At 51.4% G+C, this 22,358-nt stretch overlaps 1 protein-coding gene across 1 annotated transcript; it reads right to left on the bottom strand.

The window, feature by feature from the left end:
- Positions 1-17,483: 17,483 nt before the first annotated feature.
- NMB (neuromedin B) lies at positions 17,484-22,158 on the bottom strand. Its single transcript, XM_050903612.1, has 3 exons — positions 22,023-22,158; positions 21,313-21,515; positions 17,484-17,767 (listed from the first exon to the last, which is right to left on the bottom strand). Exons 1-3 carry the CDS (start codon positions 22,156-22,158, stop codon positions 17,720-17,722), a joined length of 387 nt encoding a protein of 128 aa, XP_050759569.1. The 3' UTR covers positions 17,484-17,719.
- Positions 22,159-22,358: the final 200 nt, after the last annotated feature.

The raw sequence follows: 22,358 nt of genomic DNA, 5'->3' as shown, positions 1-22,358 counted from the left end.
TTCAGCTCTTTATCAAGCAGCCTGGCTCCTGCTTGTGGGTGTTGTGCTTGGGGCGCTCGGTGAATCACCGCACAAATGCGGGCTGCGCCCTGTCAGGCTGCTCCTCACTGAGCCCCGGACGGAGGTAACTCCTCGCCGTCCAAGGAAACAGGAGTAACCCAGAGGGGACAGAGAAACTGCCTGTCCCTGGCAGCAGGGTGCCAATCACCACCTGCCAATCCTCTGTCCCAGGAGCCAGCTGGAGGCAACCCCATGCCACGGCTGGTGGAGGGATGCTGCTCAGGAAGCCAGCCGTGGTTTTTGCCACAGCACTTGGCCAAGGCACTTTTCTGCTAGGAAAGGGCTGCTCAGCATCCCCCAGGAGCGGGGGCCTTCCCAGTAGCAGCTGCAGAAACACCCGTGCCCCCTTCCCTGTGCCGAGCCTACCTCTGCCGCGGCCGATCCCAAGGGCTGGCTGCTGTGCAGAGCTGCAGCGTGCTCCTGGATGCTGCCTCCCTGCCCACGCTCCCTCCCTGGGCTGCGGGCGAGAAGCCAGCCCGGTGTGTCACAGTTGTATTTCTCCCAGCGTTTTTTATAGTGCCCGCCTCCAGAGGTGGCTGGATCGTGCAGCCTTACCTACGGCTGATCAGCCCCCTTCGGCACTCCTGCTGAGCCCCAGGGCAGGCAAAGGAGCTACGGGCTGGCACGGTGCCGTGCAGCGTTGCAGAGGTGAGTGATCCCGGGGGGGGCTTTGCCTTCTTTTCCTCGACTTTTCCCACAGAGCGGTGAAAAGTCCAGCTGTTCCTTATGGCAGGAAGACCCTGGGGCTGCCAGGCTCCTCAGGAGCCTGCTGGGGAGAGCAGCAGAGGGCTTCAAAGCCCTCACCTGCACTGCCCAGTGAAGCGTCCCAGCTGAGGTCATCTAGCATGGGTTGTGGCTGCATGGTCTCCTCGTTGACCCTGCTCCTGACTCCATCCCCTGGGGGAGGTTCCCTGGGAAGGTCCTGGCTGACCTGTCAGTCACTGGGCAAGGTGACACAGTGGCTGGCGAGGGGGACCAGCAGAGAGGCACAGATCGAGAGGGGCTCCCAGCCCTGTTATGCAGAAGATGCCCAGATTACTAACCTGGCCACGGTGTGGAGATCATGGAAATTCAAGCTTTTGGGGTTTGCTCTCATTCTTTGGCATTTTGGTTGGCTGAAGCAGATTGCATTTGGTGCTGAGAGGTCCCAGCATGGCAGAAACACTCTCCTGACCCACATTTGGGGGCTTCCCTCCGAAGCTGGCACAATTACTGCCATCCCCTGGGTATTTCTCTCTGCATCCCAGCGGATGGCCTGGCTGGGTGCCCTGAAAAGCTGTACTTCCCACCCCCTTGGCAGAGGGAGGTAAGAACAAGTTTTAAAACTCATGCCCAGCAGGAAATAAAGGCATTTCTGGGCAAAGACTTTGCCATTTCCCCTCAAGTCCCAGACAGGTGCTACCCAGTCTGAACACTGAATGTCTCCCCAGGGGTTGTTTAAAAAAGTTAAATAAAGAGTGGCAAGGGTGATGTGGCTGGGAAATGTGTGTGCAGAGCTGTGCTGCAGAGGTGTCTGCCGGTGCAGGCAATACCGGGTATGTGGTGTCAGCTTCAGCTCCAGCAGCATTTGCAAAGCGGAGGGAGACGTGGTCTTCGCAGCAAATGGTGCAGATCCTCAGGGGCAATCGCATGGACACACGTGGAAATACCTCTCCCTCCCGTGTGGGAGAGGGATAACCGAGGAGGTGCCTGGTAATTGGCAGGCTGATATTAATTAAGGTAGGGAAGATACAACCATGTGAAGTGGTACACAGGATGAGAAGTGGTCTGGCCAGGGGTTAGAGCATCACTCATTGCACTCCCTGGAGCTGGCAGCGGAGGGATGGGCTCTGCACTGGCCTGGCCAAACCAAGGGTTTGCCTGGGGTTTGCTTGGGGAAGAGATCGAGGCACCGTGGGTTTTGTGCTGTTCAGACAGGCATCACAAACATGTCTTTTGGGGAGATGCCCTATTGCCAAAAATTAAAGCAGGGGGGAGGAAGTTTCCCTCCTTCTCTAAAGGAGGTGCCCAGCAACACAGCGTTTGTGTGCAAGGACATCGGGGGAGCTCAAAGGGCTGCTCTGGTTCCCTCATCTGTCCCCAGCTGTGATGGAAATGGGGCGTGATGGTGGTGGGGCAATGCTCCACTTCCCTGGGGTGCTGATGGGGTTGTGGGCTGGCAAGCATGGGAAAACTGCTGGATTTACCCCACACCCAGCACTCTGCATCCACAAAGAGGTCCTACAGAAAGCCTGAGGCCGTGATGAAACCATGGGTTTGGGTTTTTTTCCCTCTCTTTTTAATTTTCTGGGTACTTCCTGCAGGTAGTAAAGGTGTGTAGTTCATCGGACACTTTCCAGGGAACAGGTCTGGGGACTTGTTCTTGCTCACCAGGAGCTCGCAGCCTCATGCTCAGGGTGCTGCTCCCACCGTCAGCACCCTGCCCTCACTTGGGCAGCCCTCTTTTTTTGGGCAGCTTCTGCTTCACTCGCTTGTGAGCGATGGATGGGGCAATTAGGGATGAGTCACTCAATCCAGGTCACCTGAGGGAGGTGGAGGTGAGGGGAGTAGCACCCATCACCTTTTGCGCAAGCAGCCACGCTGTGTTGGATCAGCCGCCGTCTCTCACGGTGCCAGGAACCAAGGCGGGGAAGGCGTGGGGACATGCCTGGGCAGGGAGGCAGTTTTGGGGATGGAGCGGAAGCCCCGAGAGGCCGCCCTTTGCTCAGAGGATTTCTGCCTGACCCATCGGTGACAGTGGTTTGTGTCCAGGTGTCATCCTGTCCCATTGGCTGTCCCCATCGCCCCTCTGTCCTGGTCCCTGGCGTGGAGGATGCTGCAGCTGGGGTCAGGCTGGGGCTCTGTTGTGATGGAGCCCGCCCAGTGTCCCATCCCGACACTTGGATGCAGCTCCTTGCCCAGGATTCTTTGCAACAGCTGAATGACCCATGATGGAGCGGCTTGAAGGGAGGGACAGGAGGATGGAGGGACCTCCTCTGGCCAGTTTCCACCTAGCTGAGCAGAGAGGTTCATGGTGGCCATGGTTTGGCTCTAGATATATTTGCAAGAAGGATCTATTTTTCCAGCTCTGCTTGGAAGTTAAAGATTTTGAGAGAAGGGGAAGGAGTTGCTGCCCACTACACTGCCCAGAGAGCTGGTTTTCGTATCTCATGATGGAGACAGCTCAGGGTCAACCAAGAGGGCTGCCAGGAGATGGAGGCAGAGCTCAACAGGAGCTACCCATCATCCTAGTGGGAACTGAAACAGAAGGGGTTTCAGCCACACTTTGAGGAAATCCTCATCCAGAAATTGTGTTGAGTGTTCAGCCCTCTGCTCCTTCCAAGAGCCATCATGTAGGAGAGGAACAAGTCTCCTATGGCCTGGACCTTCAGAGGCACGTGCCAGGAAGAGCATCTTACTTGGGGCTGCTTGATCATCTTTGCTTCCAGCCCCAAACAGGCTTTCAGCTCCTGCCAGTGCTGTTGCTCTCAGAGACCTCAGGGACAGAAACCCAGCTGCCCCGTTGCCCTCCTGAATATCTCCATCCCACCCAGAGACCTCATGTTTGACCCCGTGGGCACTGACACCAGTGCCTGTGACAGGGAAGGGGACACCTCAATGTGGGGCTGGGGCCAGTCCCTGTTCCTTCCCAAGCATTGTGCCCCTTGCTGAGATTGCCCAGCCTGGATGAGGGGCTGCAGGTCCAGCCTTTCCCTCCTCTTTCACAGACCCCAAGTGCCCCTTCCAGGCTGCCCTGACCCCAGTGTTGCAGCTCTGCAACAGCTGCTGGAGCCGGGGTATACGGGGAGGGAGCGTGGGACGGTCTGAGCGGGTACCCTGATGCCCTGGGAGAAAGGAGGAGAGGGGGAGGACATTACTTCCCGTCTTGCATCTATGTTAGAGATGTTGCCTCTCCACTAAAGAGCAAGTGGGGTTGCCAGCTCCCAGATTGCCTCTGCAGCCTCATCCCTCAGGGCCCCGCTCAACCGACAGAGCTCTGCTGCCCCGGCATGAGTGTTGGGAAGTGCATTAGCCTCTGGGACACAACTCATCAGGGATTTTACTGTCCCAGCTTGGGGAACCCTGTCCCTGCAGATAACAGCCATTCCTGCCAGTTTGACGTAACTATCAGCGAGTTGAGCTTTTCCAGGCTTTGCTGGGGCTTGTTAATTATGCAGTGCGTGCTAATTAGCACTTTCGTCCCAGGCTGCAACTTAGAGAGAAGCTTTCTCTTGTAATCCCTGTTGTTAGAGGCCTAATTAAAGTGATACACATTTTTCCATGGAGCTCCTGTGTCTAGTGTCTCCCTGCCAGCCTTGAAATTAATGCACAGAGCAATGCTACCCCACCTCAGACTGCGATGCAGGCCTGTGTCTGAGCACACACAAGCACTCTGCACCCCATATTCTGGCTGTGGGTAGATGATCATTTGAATATCTGTTTCTTCCATCCAGGCAAAAGTGCCAGTAGCACATGTTGTAATAAGAAATCATGCATCTGTCTGAAAAGCAGTGGAAAGACCTGAGGGCTGCTTCGCAGTGTGTGGGCAGAAATATCTAAGATAAATTACGACCAACTGCTCGCTTAATATTAAAAAAAAAAAATCCATAGAGTCAAGATAGTCTGCAAGCAGAGATGGGGTTGCCTTAACATATGTGCAACAAATAGTTCAACCCAGCTGGAACTAGCGCAGATTTTTGTAGGGCTTGTGGAACCACCTTCCAACTGGTTTTGATCTTGCAAGACCCCCTTGCTGTCCCAGAGACCTCCAAAGACCTCTTATAAACTCAAAGTCCCTCCACTTGGACTGCTGGGGATAAGCTTGCAGATCTTGGAGCAGGAAGATGAACATTGTGGTGGAAGATATCTAAGGCAAATCTGAGGTTGGCCGGGTCTCCCGTGCATGTTCTCTACCAGCTTTGGGTGTCACAAGGGCTTGTGGGTTGGGGTGCAGAGCTCTTCCCACCCAGTGGTCCTGTCCTACCAAGCATCACCTTGGGACAGTGTCTTGCAGTTGGTTACAGTCCTGCTGTGAGTGAGAGGTTGAACTAGAGACATTCAGAGGTCCTCCCACTAGCATCTATATGAATCTGGTGGCCCTGTTCCTCCTACCATAGACTCACAGACCTCCCAGCAGAGCTGGCTCCCTAAAACCTTTCAGGGCATATGTCTCCCATCCTTCCAGAGAAAGGGCACATGGCAGGCGAGGAAGCTGGGAAGCTGGCCCTTCATGAAAGGACATGGTCTTTGAGGTTTAGCGCTGCCACTTGGATGTTCCCAGGCAAGAGGAACAAGAGTCCACCTTGGCCCAAGTCCCAGATATGTATTCCCACTAGTCCTCCTGCCCTGCTGGGAGCTCTCTTAGCCCTTCCCTTCCCATGGCGTTTGCATCCAGGTCCTGGAGCAGGTTGCTGCCCTCCACATCAGCAGCACAGCCAGGCTGGAGCTGCTCCCTGAAGGCGTGCTGGAGGCTGGTGTCTCCCTCGTCAGTGCCACGACCCTGGACCAGTTTGTGCAACAGGTTTGGGCTTGAAAAGACCTGGAACGGGTACAGATTTCCTCCTGGAGGCAAAGGTCTTCCCTGGCACATCAAAGGATGGGGGATGCCAAGATCACTGAGAGCTGGAAATGGAAAGAAAGGAGGGTCCTAAGTTCACTCTTTCTAGATCCTACCTGGAATAGCAAGGGGACTTACTGTATCCACCTCTGCCTACTGCTTCAGGAAGGGGACTTTCCTGAATTACCACTTTGATTGGCTTCCCACACCGGGAAACACCTCAGTGTTGCAGTACCAATCTATAGGCATTTTATAAAAGCCATCAATTACACAGCAATTCTGCCAGCTCTACAACTCCTGGCACAGTCTCGGCATTGTACAAGGAGTCCAAAGGTTGGCAGGTGGACTCGGTAGCAGCTGGTTTATGGCACGTTCCTCTCTGCAGCGCAGTGGGAACACATGCTTCAGGAGCTGTTACCAGTGCAAAGCAATTTCCCAGTGGTATGTCACGTTTAGTCCACTCACTATATTTTATACAACACAAGCTTCAAGAACCAATTAATATATTAATACCTTATTCCTATTACAGTCCTTGGCTGGTTCTCAGCACCATATGGAAGTTAAAAATGCATCATAACTAATAGAAAATGGAAGTGAGATTGTGTTAGATCTCCTCTCCCTGCACTCCATCACCCTGATGATTTTTGGAGTCCCGTGTAGAGGGTCCTGTTGCAGGAGGGCTCTCATCCAGCCCCATGGCTGGTTTTGTCCCTGCTGCTCTAGAACTGTTTTCATCCATTGAAGACTAACATCTCATGTCTTCCAGGAACGGGTGCTGCAAAGAAAGCCCATAAAAAAGGCTTTCTGGGTCTGTAGCTGGGATGGTCCATCTCTCTAGCCTCAGACAGCAGCATTTGGTGCACATACACTGTAAGAATATCTCCTTCTGAGCGGGGCCATACAGGGGGCCTTGGGTCAGGCACAGCCCTGAGACTGAGCAGGCAGAGAACTGTGATTCTCCCAACACAGTCAAGCACTTGCATCTCTTTCCCCAGGTTATTCACAGCAGGAGAAATCGCAGGATTTCAACACACCATGTTCCATGATGTCCTTGTTGTAGTTGCTTATGCACAGTCCACTCAAGTCCAGAACAAGGCAATTGCTCGGGGCCAGGGTGAGCATGTCCCTTGTGGGAAGTTCTGGCTTGGGAGAAGCAACACCGGAGTCATTTCATACTCCAGAAGGCATCTCCTGGGCTAAGAAAGTGGGTCAGAAGAAGAGTTTCCCTTAAAGACTAGAGCAGTGAGAACAGGCTGGATGACAAGGTCTATGTGGTGTGACCAGGGGAGTTTGGGTCCCTCCCATTTCCAAGTGAAACTGGAGAGCTGTTGCCAGCTCCAGTGTGAGATGGAACTCTTTTCTGAACTGCTGGGGTTCCCACGGAGGTACCAGATCTCTGTCAGGCCTGTTACTGTCTACTAGAGCACATCTCCTGCTCATCTTTAGCTGACTCCCTTCTTGGGGTCCTTAGGTGGAAGCCAAGGACCTGATGCAATGAAATGCTTCACCACAGGGTCCCATATCCATGTTTTCCGAAGTGCTTCTGCCATGCTCGGGGTGGGGAAGGAGGGGAAGTTGGTACATGGCTTAGATCTCCCTTCTCTTCACCTCCCAGGATACCCCATCCTCAGTCCCTACAGCTGAGCAAGGAAAGCTGGCCACCTGAGCGCATATGATGGGGCTGGACTATTTTGAAGGCATCAGTGCTGAATTCAGGATACACATCCTTTCTGGCTGCGGTTTGCCATTACGTGAGATCCTTCTGTGTCGTTGGTATCCTTCCCCTCTTTCCATTCTGCCAGTGCTTTGCAGTGAGCTGTTGGGTCCTGTCATGGGGAAAAGGCCTCTGTATCCTTGATGGAGCACCCAGATGGTTTGCAACCCTACACTGCATTTAACCTTGGCTCCTCTGCACTAGGATGCCCTGCTCCCTGCGACCTGGAAATCATTTTCAAGACAATAGGGGTGCCAGGCTCTGGACACCCGCTTCCTCAGGCTGTCTCAGCCTCTGTACTGGTTGGGTTTACCTTGGTCAGGTCAGGTTTTGGTGTCCATATGTGACGGATGCACTTGATCCCTTAACCAAACTAGCAATAGTTTGGTACAGGCTCCAAAAGAGGTAAAGGCCTGAGCCGTAGCCGGGCCAAGAACTCCTCTAGGAAACCCACAAAGAAACAGACTGACCCAGTGAGCATCAATGCATATGAGCTTGCAACACCGATCATGCAATTAAAACATGAATAGCAGGTGGTTTTTCCGAGACTCATTTATCAAGGAACAAAGTTGTGGGTACAAGGAGTCTCATGCATACCTTTCCCATTGCATGCAATTTGACTACAAGCCAATCACCTTATCCCATAAACATGACAGCCTAAGTGAGCCTTCTCTGAGCTCTCCCTGCTAGGCAGCGTGGCTGCATGGCAGTATCTCCCCTTGAGCAGGGACGCCTCTCAAGGTTTGAGATGCCTTACCTGAGACTGGGAGATCTTTCCTTACCCAAAGCAGAGAGATCCCTTTTTTGCAACAGATCCTTGGTAAGTGACTGATAGCATGCTGAATTATACTAATGAAATCCATGTAGCTAATTCCATTAGACATAAATCATTGTGCAAGTCTGACACTAAGATTGGACCTAGCTGCACCTAAGCTCCAGCAGGAGTTTAGAAAGCAAGGGGGTCCACTCTGAACCTCGTGACTCAACGGCAGCGTCTCCCTTACCCTTCTGTGTCTTCAGTCTCTGTGCAAAACATTCTAGCTCGCTTCTAACTTGATTTTCCTTTGTATGTTTCTTCCATGTAGTAAGTAATAGAGTGAACCTTGCCATTGAACTGTGTTAAGTCACACTTTTACAACATCATATTAAAACCAGTTTTGCCAATACTTTTGACGGTGATTCTTTAAGCGATCTAAATCAGTCATTCTGCATCAAATTGGCGTAGTCAGCAGGATCCTAAATCAGGACTCATGACAAAATGGCATAGTCAGCAGGATAGCAGATAGTATCACTGATTACTTAAGGAAGAATGGAATAAGTCCAAGTCCCAAATGCTCAGAAGAATGGGCTTGTGATAATTGGCATGATTGGGAAGCTGTGGAAGAACAGCTAAAGGTGAGCAGGGGCCATATAAAGGATGGAAAAGGAAAAGAAATTAATTGCAAAATGCTAGGTACTTGTTTAGAAGCTGCTTATCAAGATAGGAAGAATCACAATAAGAGGGAACAGGACCTAAAAGAAGAAATAGAAGGCAGAAAGGCAGCTGAATTAATACTGTCTGTGAAAACTGAGCAGCTACAGAAGCAGTTACAGGAAGAAAAGGAGAAAAAACAGAAGTTGGAACAAAAGATAGAAATGATGCTTATGGGGGCTCCCCATCCCCCTGACATTGCACAGATTAGGAAATTAATTGTATCCCCTGAATAATGGGATGGTAACATATGGCGTGACCCCGACGATAGCGAACCGGGGGAAGATGATTCTTTGTTTCCCTCAAATCCCTCTGAGTATGAGGCTAGACCCGTCATTAAAGCAGAATACATTCTGATTCCAGCTGGTCCTTGACAACAACTGGTGAAATTTCTAATAGATAGGGGAGCACAAAGTTCAATACCAACACAACAGGATGCTGAGAAGCTGGGTGTGCGACCTGGACGGCAGAGAGTTAAAGTCACTGGAGTAAACAGAGCAAGTGTTATTTGCCAAACCGCAAAAGTTAATTTATGGCTCCCGGCGAGAAGCGCATGTCATCTACTTGCTTTGTGATTAAAAAGCACAATGAAAATATTTTGGGGTTTGATGTTTTGACTGGACAAAACTGGCGCTTGCCAGCTGGCAGCATGTGGTTCTTCGGTACAAGTACCTACCCCAACCCCGGTAGAATTTGGAAGGCTACGGTGCGTGTACTCCGCGCAGCCCCTGCACTCCCCAATTCAAAAATTACCAATGTACCGCAGTATCTGATTCCTGCTGTGGAACAAAATGGAATTTCTGATGTAATAGCAGACTTGGAAAAATGTCACATTATTTCCAGAACCCACTCCCCATACAATTCACCTGTCTGACCAGTCCAAAAGTCGGATGGGAGACGGCACCTGACAATTGATTATTGATGCCTAAATGCCAACACAGCTCCGCTAACAGCTGCAGTACCCATTATCGCATCTTTAACAGCCACACTACAAGCAGCCGCACATCCTTGGATGGCAGTGCTATATGTCAGAGATACGTTCTTTATGGTTTCCTTGCAGGAGGAGGATAAAGAGAAATTTGCTTTTGTTTGGAAAGGTGTACGATACACCTTTAACAGACTCCCACAGGGGTATAAACATTCACCCACAATTGCTAATGCTGCGCTTGTGGAACTTTTACAGACAGTCTCACTTCCTCCGAATGTGAAACTGTACCGATATATAGATGATATTCTAATTGGAGGGACTTCCCCTGAAAAAGTGGGAGAAGCGACAGCAGCAGTGTGGCAGGCACTATATAAAGCAGAAGCTGAAGTTCCACCTGAAAACTGTCAGGGACCAAGTAGAGAAGTAAAATTTTTAGGTACTTGGTGGATTGCAGGTAGTGCAGCAGTTCCACCGGACACCTTAAGTAAAATAGAACAATTGCAGATGCCCCACTTTAAGAAAGAATTACAACAGCTTATGGGTACTTTAGGGTACTGGAGAAAAAACGTACCTGGATTTTCTATCCTTGCTCGCCCATTGTACTCACTTTTACGAAAGGGAAAACCATGGAAATGGAACCCAAAACAGGAAGAGGCAGTCGAAACTCTAATACAGGAATTAAAGACAGATCAGTCACTGGGGCCGGTACACCCTTCTGACCCTATTATAGCAGAATGGGGTTTTGCAGAACATGGTACTTATTGCAATCTATTCCAGACCGGGCAGAGTGGGCCAAAGAGGCCTTTAATGTTTAGCTCGACTGCATTTAAAGAGGCAGAACAGAGATATTCCGAGCGGGAAAAGGGACTTTGGTCTTTAGTCCAAATAGTGAAACAAGTTGAGCCACTAAGGGGTAAGGAAAAACCCCACCAAGACTTGTATTGTTTTCCTCTTCCAGGGACGATACCGGGAATTATACCAGCACACCTCCCCTGGAGATGAGGTTAACCATTGGAGGATTGCTTATCCTTCCTGAAGGAATAATCATTGCCAGCATGAACCAAATTCACTTCACACATCGACAAGCCCAACCCACAGGGTGGACACCCTCACTTCTTTTATTTATGCTAATCAATATGGTAACTATAGTACATTCTGCACTATACGTGTTTCTTAGTTGTGGGTGAAGTCTACTGTAACAGCAATTATAAGGGAAGGCGATGAGGGCACCTTGTCCACTGAGATTTGAAAGGTAATCTGGGATAATGCAACTAAACTTGAAAGGGAATTCCAGTCCTGGAGGCATCTAGTTAACTTCACTTATGACCCTACTGCCAGTAAAGCCACAGCTTGTGTTTTAACAATATTCAATGCTTCGGTATACACCATATACCCAGTCATTGCGCTGGGATTAAATCACCATGGAACTGTCCTCTATCCATTAGAACATAGAGTATGGGCCCAACAAAATGGGAACAAATGGCAAACTATTAATGTTGATGCATGTGTTGTATGGGAACAACAAGGATTTATTTGTGAAAGTAATATCATTAAGGCCCAAGACATTTGTCTTGACGCTGAACAAAATGTGTGTCGTTTTGAAATACATCCTGATGAAACCCCTGAAACTGCACTTCTATACGTTGGAAATGGATGTATTTGTATAAGAACCATTTGTAATTCTGTATTTATAGACAACACTACTGTAGAGACAAATAATCGCTCAAATATCTGTATTTGTAATTTTACCAAAATTATGGGATACGACTTTAACTATTCAGCTCCTGTCACAACCCACCAATTACTACAATCTAACTGTACATCGTATCAAGATTTACTACCTACCGTCATTGGAATGAATCTTACATTGGTAAGAGAATTGTTGCAACATGATGACCTGAGTCTACTACTAAAACAAATCCAGAACAACAGACAAAGAACCCTCATTACCGTCCATCATGATGCAGAGAAGATACACCATGTCCTAGAAAGAGCAAAAAAGGATGGAGAACATCATTGGTGGGATACCTTATTCGGATGGTCACTGACAGCAACAGGAACTTTGAACCTAATGCTTTGTCCAGTTGTGATTTTGTTAGCTCTAACAATATTATGCTTATTAATTATAATCATTTTATATGTAAAGGTTTGGTACATAACAAAGCAAATACTCCTTGTTCATCATGAGGAATCCCCCAATAATGTAATTAATAGTAATATTTTATACTAAAAGCTATTTGCTTACCATGAATCTGCAAGTGTGCCAACACAGTATAAAAAAACCCATTAATTTTGGCACTTAAACTAAACAGCTTATCAAATAATTGGACTGTTACCACTGATCTGCAATACGCCACATGTTTATGACATAGAGGTAAGAAGTAACTGTACTACCACTCTATGAATTGATAAAGTGGATTGACCGTAGACACAGGGTGGAGTGTGAAGGATGCACTTGATCCCTTAACCAAACTAGCAATAGTTTGGTACAGGCTCCAAAAGAGGTAAAGGCCTGAGCCTTAGCCGGGCCAAGAACTCCTCTAGGAAACCCACAAAGAAACAGACTGACCCAGTGAGCATCAATGCATATGAGCTTGCAACACCGATCATGCGCTTAATACATGAATAGCAGGTGGTTTTTCCGAGACTCATTTATCAAGGAACAAAGTTGTGGGTACAAGGAGTCTCATGCATACCTTTCCCATTGCATGCAATTTGACTACAAGCCAATCACCTTATCCCATAAACATGACAGCCTAAGTGAGCCTTCTCTGAGCTCTCCCTGCTAGGCAGCGTGGCTGCATGGCAGTATCTCCCCTTGAGCAGGGACGCCTCTCAAGGTTTGAGATGCCTTACCTGAGACTGGGAGATCTTTCCTTACCCAAAGCAGAGAGATCCCTTCTTCACAACAGATCCTTGGTAAGTGACTGATAGCATGCTGAATTAATACTAATGAAATCCATGTAGCTAATTCCATTAGACATAAATCATTGTGCAAGTCTGACACTAAGATTGGACCTAGCCGCACCTAAGCTCCAGCAGGAGTTTAGAAAGCAAGGGGGTCCAGTCTGAACCTCGTGACTCAACGGCAGCGTCTCCCTTACCCTTCTGTGTCTTCAGTCTCTGTGCAAAACATTCTAGCTCGCTTCTAACTTGATTTTCCTTTGTATGTTTCTTCCATGTAGTAAGTAATAGAGTGAACCTTGCCATTGAACTGTGTTAAGTCACACTTTTACAACATCATATTAAAACCAGTTTTGCCAATACTTTTGACGGTGATTCTTTAAGCGATCTAAATCAGTCATTCTGCGTCAAATTGGCGTAGTCAGCAGGATCCTAAAAGAGGATTTGTGATACCATATCAGGATAGGAAGAGCTTTCCCTGGATGAGCATGGGGGATGGAAAAGGTGTTTAGGAGACTAAGATTGTTTTGCTTCCTGATGGCAACCTGATTTCCTTTCTGCCTCTTTCTCTCCCTTCCTCATTGCCTGGTTTGTTGGTCTCCTACGGAAGAGAGGTCTCAAGACACCTCAGAGGAAGGAGCACACCAACCTGCAGCCTGATGTCTTTGCTGAGGGCATAGCAGGCAAGTCAGTCCTGTGCGAATGAGCATGACAGGGAGTGCTTCACTAAGCCTGGGACACCAATGACACCAAGTGGTGGCAGTGGACTTTCACAAACATCCCTCTGAGCCAGCTCCTCCTCATCAGGCAGTCCCACAACTAAACACAAACAAATGTCAGTGGTGAAGGTGGCTTGTCTCCATTTCTCTTATCTCACGTCACGTCCTTTTCCCATCCCTGGGGTCATACCACAGCCACAGGTTGTGGGGGAAGTCCAGGAGACCAGCTACAATCACAGATGTCCATGCTCTGAACTGTCATGGTTTCTGAGGATCTGTGCCGCAGTTCTGCGCTGCGGTGGTCTGTGCGCCCCAGGGACGCTGTCCCAGTGACCTCAGCTGAGTCAGTGGCCTCGCTGCATCTCTGCTTGTGGCGTGCAGAAGCAGCAAGCTCTGCTGTGAGCAAGTTCTTGAGCCCAAGCAGCAGCATGGAGGGGCACCCTTGAACCAGAGCGGCAAGGGGAACAAACGCAGAGCTGGAAAAAAAAAACCTGAAGAATTTGCTCATTTCCCTAGCCAAGACACAAAGCTTTGGTCCTGGAAACCCCCAAAGAACATGACCTGGTGAGTGATAGGGCATTGTGCTGAGAGACTGTGCGTGCTGTGGACCAGCAGATAAATGTCAGAAAGGCAGATGGCAGGACAGAGCAGGCAAATTGCCAAAAAATGGTATTCCTCAAAAGTTTTTCCGACCCTGTCAGTTTGCAATTTAAATTGAAGAGGGATTGGGGGCTTGAGTGGTTGCTTGCCTGTGTGGGAGAAGGAGAAACATTGGAGCAGTCAAGCAGTGGAGCAGGTCAGCCAGCCTTCATACCTGGAGGTTTTCAAGAGCTGACAGGACAAAGCCCTGAGTAACCTGGTCTGACCCCAGGGCTGACCCTGCTTTGAGCAGATGGCTGGACTAGAGATCTGCTGAGGTCCTCTCCAGCCTGAGTTATCCTATGCTTCTAGGATGGTGTCCAAGGCAGGTGCTGGACACCTTGCTTCTCAGCAACACGTGGCTCAGGGGGGCCAACATTGCTCCAGCGGTCTACATAACGGTTCAGAGGAGGAGGATGAAGCAATGCTCCATGGTGGAGCAGGCACCCCTCAAATGGACTGCTGCCCATGGAGGACCCATGCTGGAGCATATACATCCCCAAAGGGACAGCAGCCTGTGGATGAGCCCATGACAGAGCAGGTACAGCCCCACAGGAAGACGTGAGTGTTGAGCAGTCACAGCGGAGCACAGGAAAAGAGCAAGAAGGAAGAAGCAGCAGAAAGGAAACCACTATGACCTGACCACATCCCCTGCCGTCGCCTGTTGCTTCACCAGGGGGACTGAGTGTAACCTGCAGTGATAACAAGGAGGAGGAGAGGTGCTGGGAGCGATGTTGAGCCTGGCAAAAGGGAGGAGAGGTACTTTCCCCAAGTGTGAAAATGCTTGGGGGTTTTTGTTTGTTTCCAAAACCTGAATCAGTACTCAAATATTTTTATTACATTAACTGACAATAAATTAAGTTAAATTCCCCGAGTCCAGTCTGTTTTGCCCATGACAGTAATTACCAAGTGACCTCCCCATCTTTATCTCGACCCACAAGATAGTGATGGGGGAAGATGGGGGACAGTCAGACAGGCAGTTGGACAGGCTCTTGATGGGTGGGTGGGAGAATGAGGATCGCACCTAGGTACCTCATGGCAGGTTTCTGCTGTGATGTTCAGGAACCTGCTCGCCCTCCCATGAGCTTGCCTGGGTGGGACGTGAGCTGGTAGTCCCATGACATCACATCAGGTCAGGAATCCCATTAGGCTGTCAGTCCATCACGCTGCCAGCTGAGAGGCATCTGGTCTGCTCCAGTGTCAAACACGATACGCTATGTCATTATTTTTCTTCCTTGTAATTAGTTTTAAGCCAAGGCTTTGCTACAGCTAATGAAAGGCGAGCTGGGGGTCACCTACATCGCAGCGCACAGCAGCAAGCCTGGGCAAAAAAATACAGATTGGAGGAAGGCTTCCTGCAGTCCCGGGCACGAGTGACTGCAGAAGGACGGTGGGACACATCTTGAGTGAAGCTCGTGGGTAGGAGACCATGAAGGACACGAGAAGGGAATAGAGGCTGCTGTGGTGCTACAGGTGGGTTGTTCACTGGCAGGTTGGAGAACCTGGGAGGGCTCCAAGCGGTAGTGAGGTGATGCTCTCCCCAGGGGCTGCAGCCGTGCAACTGCTCCAGTGAGGCAGAGGAGGCTTGGCATGATCTGAGGCATCATCATGTGCCTCCTGGAAAACTCCCTCCTAGCTTGGTCCCACTCTCCTGAAGGATGAAGGGCCCTAGCATTGGGGCATTTGATGGGGAGCACCAGGTTTTAAAGGTAATGTTTGGGGCAAACTAGTTGTAGAATGTTTGGTTTTTACCCACCGAAACCAACCTTCGAAAAGCTGAGAAAATGCCAACTCCGAAGGCTTAAAAGCCGGGCTGTAGGTGGAAAACAAATGCTCATTTATTGGTCTAAGATCTGTAGGCTTTGGAGGCCAACGCATGGGTTTTGTGTTTGCTGCATGGGGCATGCTGGGTCTCTATTACAGAAGCACATTGTTCCCAGCTGGCGACACCTGGGCAATTGCTGCCAGCAAACCCAGGAGCGGCATACAGGGGACAAGAGGGGGGACAGGTGAGCAGCTGGGCAGACAGTTAACTCTGTAAATAACCTGCAGGCTCATTTTTTTGCAAACATGAGCAGTGTGAATGCCGGTTGTGCCCACAACAGGGCCTGCACCCCAAGGCTAAGCTCAGAGAAGGAATGGTGACCCCATCACAGAACATTTCTGCAGTACCTATCTCTTTTTCACCTCCCAGAGTTGCCAGCCTGCCCCAAGCAGGACCTCGGGATCCTGTGATGTCCCCCAGCTGTCCCCTACACTGGCGGCTCCAGCTCTCACCTGGCTTGGGACATCCTGTGACATTGGCAGTGGGTTTGCAGCACCGTACCATCTCCTGAGAAGCATCTCCAGGCCTGGGCAGGAGGCAGCGCTGTGCCATAAGGTGAGTGGGCCAGGGCGTCTGTGCCTGCGTGCCCCACATCTGCCCTGGGATGGAGACCAGCCACTCTCTCCTGCAGCTCCCCAGAAAAGGATTTAGGGCTGCCACTGCCTTTCCCTCGCTCATGAGTAAGTTCCTGCAGGAGCAATATGTTCATAAACACCATCTGGGCTTCAAGCCATCCTCGAAGTGATAGGGAGCAAGGGGGGAAGGTCTCCTACCACGGCTTTCTCCCCTCTACTGGTCATCAGCACGTTCAGATGCTGGATCATCCCTTGGCTTGGCATGACGTGGCTCTGGGCTCCTGTTGCTCTCGGGAGAAGGGCTCTCCTCCCTCTGGGAGCTCAAAGGTTCAGGTTGAATTTAGCATCAGAAATGTGGGGGGGGAAAAGCTTATAGTTTCATTTATGGCATCACTCCAGGATCTATTGCCAGGTTTAGCTCTGCCTAGGGACATCCCCAGGGGTGGCTGGGGGAACATAAGGTATATCCGTGAGCAGCACTTTCAGAAGGTGCAGAACCAGAGCCTGTTCAGCGGGCTGTGCTCCATCAGCCATTTTGGGCAGCCCCCATTTGTGCCCTTCTTCAGCTGTCCTGCACAATGGAGGAACCCCAGGGCTGTACCTCCACCCATGTGGGTGCTCAACTACATGCACAAGGCAAAGGTGCACCAAGCAATCATCCCAAAGCAGGCACATAAACAGGCTGAGTGTTTAATGGTCAGCACCTGCACATGAGGGACAGGAGAAGGTCCAGCCAAGGCCAATGAGCCTGTAGTAAACCCTGGGGTCCCACAAGGCAGGGACCCTGCTTGCATCAGAAATCCCAGCAATGCCGTGAACAAGATGCTTTTCATTTTCAGGAGGGTTTGCTGGTAATGTCTCCAGCAAAGAGGGTTATAAGGATGCTCCAGTAGTGAGTGGTGTAATCAGCTCATCGGAGCTTATAATTTTGTCATGCAGCAGTTAGGGTCTCCTTCAGTGAGCCAAGGCTGCAGGGAATGAATCTAATCCCCTCCCAGCTGCTGAGAGCTAGAAGGTTCCCTCTATCCCCAACCAAGCTGCTCCCACTCCCCATTGTTCCTGCACAAGCCCTGGGGGTCCGCCTTCCCACCCCCACAGAAAAGCCTGAGCTAGTCTGTGCAAAGAGCCAGTTTTATTCACAGAGGCACATCAGACATCAAGAAAGCAGAAAACATACAGGAAATATACAGGGAGGCTCTGCTGTTCATACAAGCAATCACTATTAACAATATTACAGAAAGAATAAATAAAAGTGATGTTGCTACAGTAACCCCACAAGGACAATGCTCTCCTCCGTTTGCCATGCATGGCCGAGCCTGCAGACCTCATCCTCCACGGCTGTACTTCTTCAGTTTGAAAAATACTTCTCCAGCACCTTTGTTAAAAGCCCTGTCTCCTACAAGAAAAGGCACAACAGTGAGACACTGGGTCCCAGGCACAGCCTCCACCAACATCACCTGCTGGGTAGCACGGGGCAGAACATCAGACAAATGTCCCATGCTGGACCATGGTGGCACTTTCAGGGGTGGCTTGGGACAGCACATGTGAAGGAAAGAGCCAGGAGCCTGGCTCCTGCCTCCCATCCTGTGCTCCAAAGCTGGACCACAGCTGACAGACATCAGAGGCAAACTTCACCAGCCCACTGAGACAGCAGCCACTGGGTTGGGCTTCAGGAACAAGAGCGGCCTCAGGGCCTGATTCAGCAGAGCGCTATGTGAGAAGGCAAAAAAGAGACACAAAACACAGCAGTGAAGAGTTACAGAGGGATTTTGTGGGATTGCGTGCTGCCCGGAGGTCCCAGAGCAACGCAGGGCAGCATCTGCCTTCACGCAGAAGGGCTCTCCCCATGCCCCTGGAGCCATTCCGCTCCATGTGGATCGTCTCACCCTGTCTGTCTCCTGGAGAAATACTGCCACACACCCAAGAAGATGACAAGGGATGGGGACGATCCTCCTCTGCCAGCCAAATCCTTGTCACACACAGCAACCGGGTGGCACCGTGAAGCCCCAGCGTGCTGAGAGCCAAGCCCTGCCTGCCACATGTGGTTAAAAAGACAAAACAGAAATCCCTGTTTGCAAACCCCTTCTGCTCTGCGTGACTTCTGCCATCACAAGCACGGAGCAGCACATGGGCTCTGGCTTTGCAAAGGGATGGGAAACATCTTGAGACAAAGCCCAACGGCAGCACGCAGGACTAACCGTGTGTGAAGGGAGAGCAAGCAAAAAGACTAAGCCCTGGGATTTATTTAATGCTTAGAGGGGCCCCACAGAAAGGAAGAACCTGTTTGCGAATGATCAGTGACACCCTCAGAAAAGCCCATTGGGTTTTTCAATAAAAGTCAAGTTCCCTCGATACTTACTCTGCTACAAAGCACAGCACGTGTGCTGGAGCAGCAGAGCAACACTTAAAGAGCACGTTAATTCCTGCCTTGCTGACCAGGGGTTCCCAAGGAAGGGAGAAGCATCTTTGTTTTTCTAAACCAAGTTGAGATGGAAGTGACAGATCCTGGGCAGGGGGTGGACAGAGAGTTTCACAAAGCAGAGCTATTAAACAGCTTGTTAGGCAGGTGACTAACATGGCACACAGATCAGTTCAAGCACAAGCTGGGTGCTGACCCCAGGTGTCCAACAACAGTCACACTGAGGGAGAAAGCCGTCAGGGTGGCAGGAATTTGCATTGGCACCATGTCACCCACAAAAGCAAGAAAAAATAAGGTCCCACAGAAAAGTATAACACAGACAGCACTCAAAGGCACCAGGGAGAAGTAGTCCTGCAATATCAACCGGCAGCCCAGAGGCAAGGACACCTTGGGGGACGGGTGGCAAAGAAAGGAGCAGGAAGGCAGGAGTTGAGTCTAGTGAGGCACTCAGAGGTGCCCAAAAGGCAGAACCAGACCTATCACCCAGCAAGGTCTCCACTGCCACCGAGAGGATGGCTGACACACCAGGGCACTGGCCAAGGAGAGGCGAGAGGCTTCGGGAGGAGAATGTGAGGGGTAGGAGCCAGCTGCACATCAGGCACCTAAGCTGCAATGCCACACATGTGCAGGGTATCCCACCTCCCACCAGAGAGGCATCAGGGCAGCAAGGCAGGCAGCTGGCCAGCATCTGCTTGACCACAAGCCAAATTGCCCTCCAGCAGCAGAGCTTTGACACCCAGCACACACGCACCAAAGGCTGATGTGCAGTGCTGGGTGCTACCCCTGGCCAGGACCTGCCTTTGAGCGCTGGGAATGAGCACCGACAGGGCTGGCAGGGCACCGGCACCCAGCTGGCAGCCTGAGACACAGCACCAGCGCTCGGGGCAGCCTCTGCCCAAGCACATCTGCAGTGCGAGCAATGGCCAGGTGACTTACCTACAAAGAGGAGAGCCACAAGGATCACTTTTATTAAACTCACACCGCATGCTCACGAACATCTTAGCAGACGAGGCAGGGCACCACATCCACCAGCTCCCCCATCATCTCAGGCAGTTAATGCAGCAAATACCCTCCTCCTCAAAGGCTCCCCAGGGAGGATAGAGAAGGGTCCAGGACCTTCACAGCCCTCTCCTCCCTTTCAGCTGCATCCGAGAAGCAAAAGCTGCAGCAGCGCAGCGGTCACAGCACACAGCATCTTAAGGGGAGCAGGGTGGGCTCGTGTCTTCAGCCATGCCCAGCTGTATCTTCATGGTGGAAAGCCCTCTATCCTGATGGGACCAGCTCTCTAGGAAAGCCTCAATTTACCTTAGTCTGCTGAAACTGAGTCAAGAAGGCACTTGAACAATCAGTGCCACTCAGGCTCACATCCCTGCAACTCTGCTCCACCTGTGCCTTCCCCAAAAAAGCAAAGAATAGGAGCAAGCACTGCCTAAACCTGGGTAACAGAAGTAGCTTTACCTGTGTGCAGTGTTACTGGATGGCTCCTCAAGTACAGCAGCTCAGTGGGACAGTACATGTAGGACCCACCTAAGAAGATTTCATCCCTTTTAGGCTCTCAGTTACTTCCTGTAGTGACTAGAAAGGGCAAGACACCAGGGAAGCACACATGAGGCAACAGACAAGCAGAGCCATACGGACTGAGCAATTCCATGTCTGCGTCCTGTGTGAGGATCTGTGCATGTGCATTGCTCCCAGGGGCAGGTTTTCCACTAGGAGCTGGGTGAGCTCCGAGGCAAAAGCCACGCCGAGGAGGCTGAGGATCTGCTGATGCACAGCAGGACTACCGGAGCTCCTGCCTGCTCCCCGAGACCCGCTCTGCAGCAGTATCACTAATGCACACCTCCGCTCTGCAAGGCAAGCTAACAAAGCTACGTGCCCCTCAGTAATGAGGGATCCTGACCACAGGGACATCAGAAGCCCAAGACCGGGACATCAGAAGCCCAAGACCGGGACATCAGAAGCCCAAGACCGGGACATCAGAAGCCCAAGACCGGGACATCAGAAGCCCAAGACCTCTTTGCAGGACAGACTTGTTTTCCTTCACATATGGAGCTGTGTCCCTCTTGGCCTCTCTCCCCAGAAACAGAGGGGAGAAAGGATTTCCCCGTCCCTGCAGTGGCTGGAAAAGGGCACATTTCTTCACGGCAGCCACAGTGGCCAGCCATCCTCTTCTGCATCTGGCCAAGGAAGACCCAGATGCTTATTAACAACCCCTGGGCTGGAGATGACCACTGCCACAGCTCCATCACAGCATCCCTTGCTCGTCCTCACACCCTTCCCAAGCATTTGGGACTATTAGCCACTGCCCGGTTAGACACAAGCCTAGGGAGACTTCTCCTCTGCCCCTTTATGGCTGGTCTTAAGAAGTGGTTTAAGGAGCGTTAACAGGAGCAGAAAGGGGGGAAATACACCTCTAGCAGCCATGCAGATGCTCCCATCTCCAGCAAGGCTGGCTGTTGCAGATTAACATCTCCACCACCTCCCTGCTCCGAGCATCTCCCTCCTTCTTAGTCAATATTCACCTGGTCAGTGAGGTCGTATTTTCCTTGGTTCTCATCCAAAAGTCTCTCTTGCAAGAGGATTTTCAGGAGCTCACGGGTAAGCAGTTCCATCATGTCCTCCAGCAAGGCTCTGAGAGAGGGACCGAAGACCATCGGCACTGCAGGCTCCTCTGGAGACTCCAGGTGCGGGGAGCCCGTGACACTCTTCTTCCCCATGAAGTGACCTGCAATACAATGCACTTGTGTGTCTGCACAAGCACCTGGAGGGAGAGAGGCAGGGGCTCTGGCTAAGCTGTTAGCTGCTACCTCACGCCGGCACAAGTCAACAAGAAGCACCAAGCAAACCTAATGCCTAAATTAGCTGAGTACAACAAAGCAAGGAGAAACCCAGAAATCCCAGGTCCTCATTCCACACAGGAGTTTGGGGAAACTTCCCCCTCCTGCTGATGGCATCTCTGGGGTCAAAGAGATACTGGACCTGCCACCAAGAGACGTGGGAGGAGGTTGCCTTATCCCTGCCCTGGTCTTCTCCTGCCCACCACGGGTCCTGCCGAGCCCAAGCCACCCAGCATCCCCCCCACCCTGTGGGGTACTGCGGGGAGCAGGGGGCTCCCCACAGGCAGCGACAGGAGGCACAGGGTCACCTGGCAGGAGCCATGCCCTGCACAGCCCGCATCCCAACAGCTGCTCCACAACACACGTGTCCCTGTCCCCGCCCACCCCACCGCTACCTGTGGCCCAGAGGCTGCCGCGGGGGTTGACCTTGATCTTGGCCGCCTGGCTGCGGTGCTCGGCGAAGTCGAGGTGGACGGCGGGCCCCAGCGCGGCGCCGCACAGCAGCAGAAGAAGGCAGCGCAGCCCCGCCATAGCCGCCCCGGCGGGACCTGCTCCCGCCCGCCGCCGCCGCCGCACCTTATAGACGGCGGGGGGGGGGGCGGGGCCGAGGCACGCCCCGCCCCGCCAGCCGTTGGGCTTCCCGCCCTCCCTCAGGCGCGCTCAGCGCCCTCAGCGCCCAGCGCACCCTTCTTGCCTCTGTCAGGGTGAGGACGGACCCCGCTTGCTGCCCG

This window comes from Gymnogyps californianus, chromosome 11 (assembly GCF_018139145.2).
Source record: "Gymnogyps californianus isolate 813 chromosome 11, ASM1813914v2, whole genome shotgun sequence".
Classification (NCBI taxonomy): domain Eukaryota; kingdom Metazoa; phylum Chordata; class Aves; order Accipitriformes; family Cathartidae; genus Gymnogyps; species Gymnogyps californianus.
Note: the sequence above shows the minus strand (reverse complement) of the source record. Positions and strands in the feature narration are given on the sequence as shown.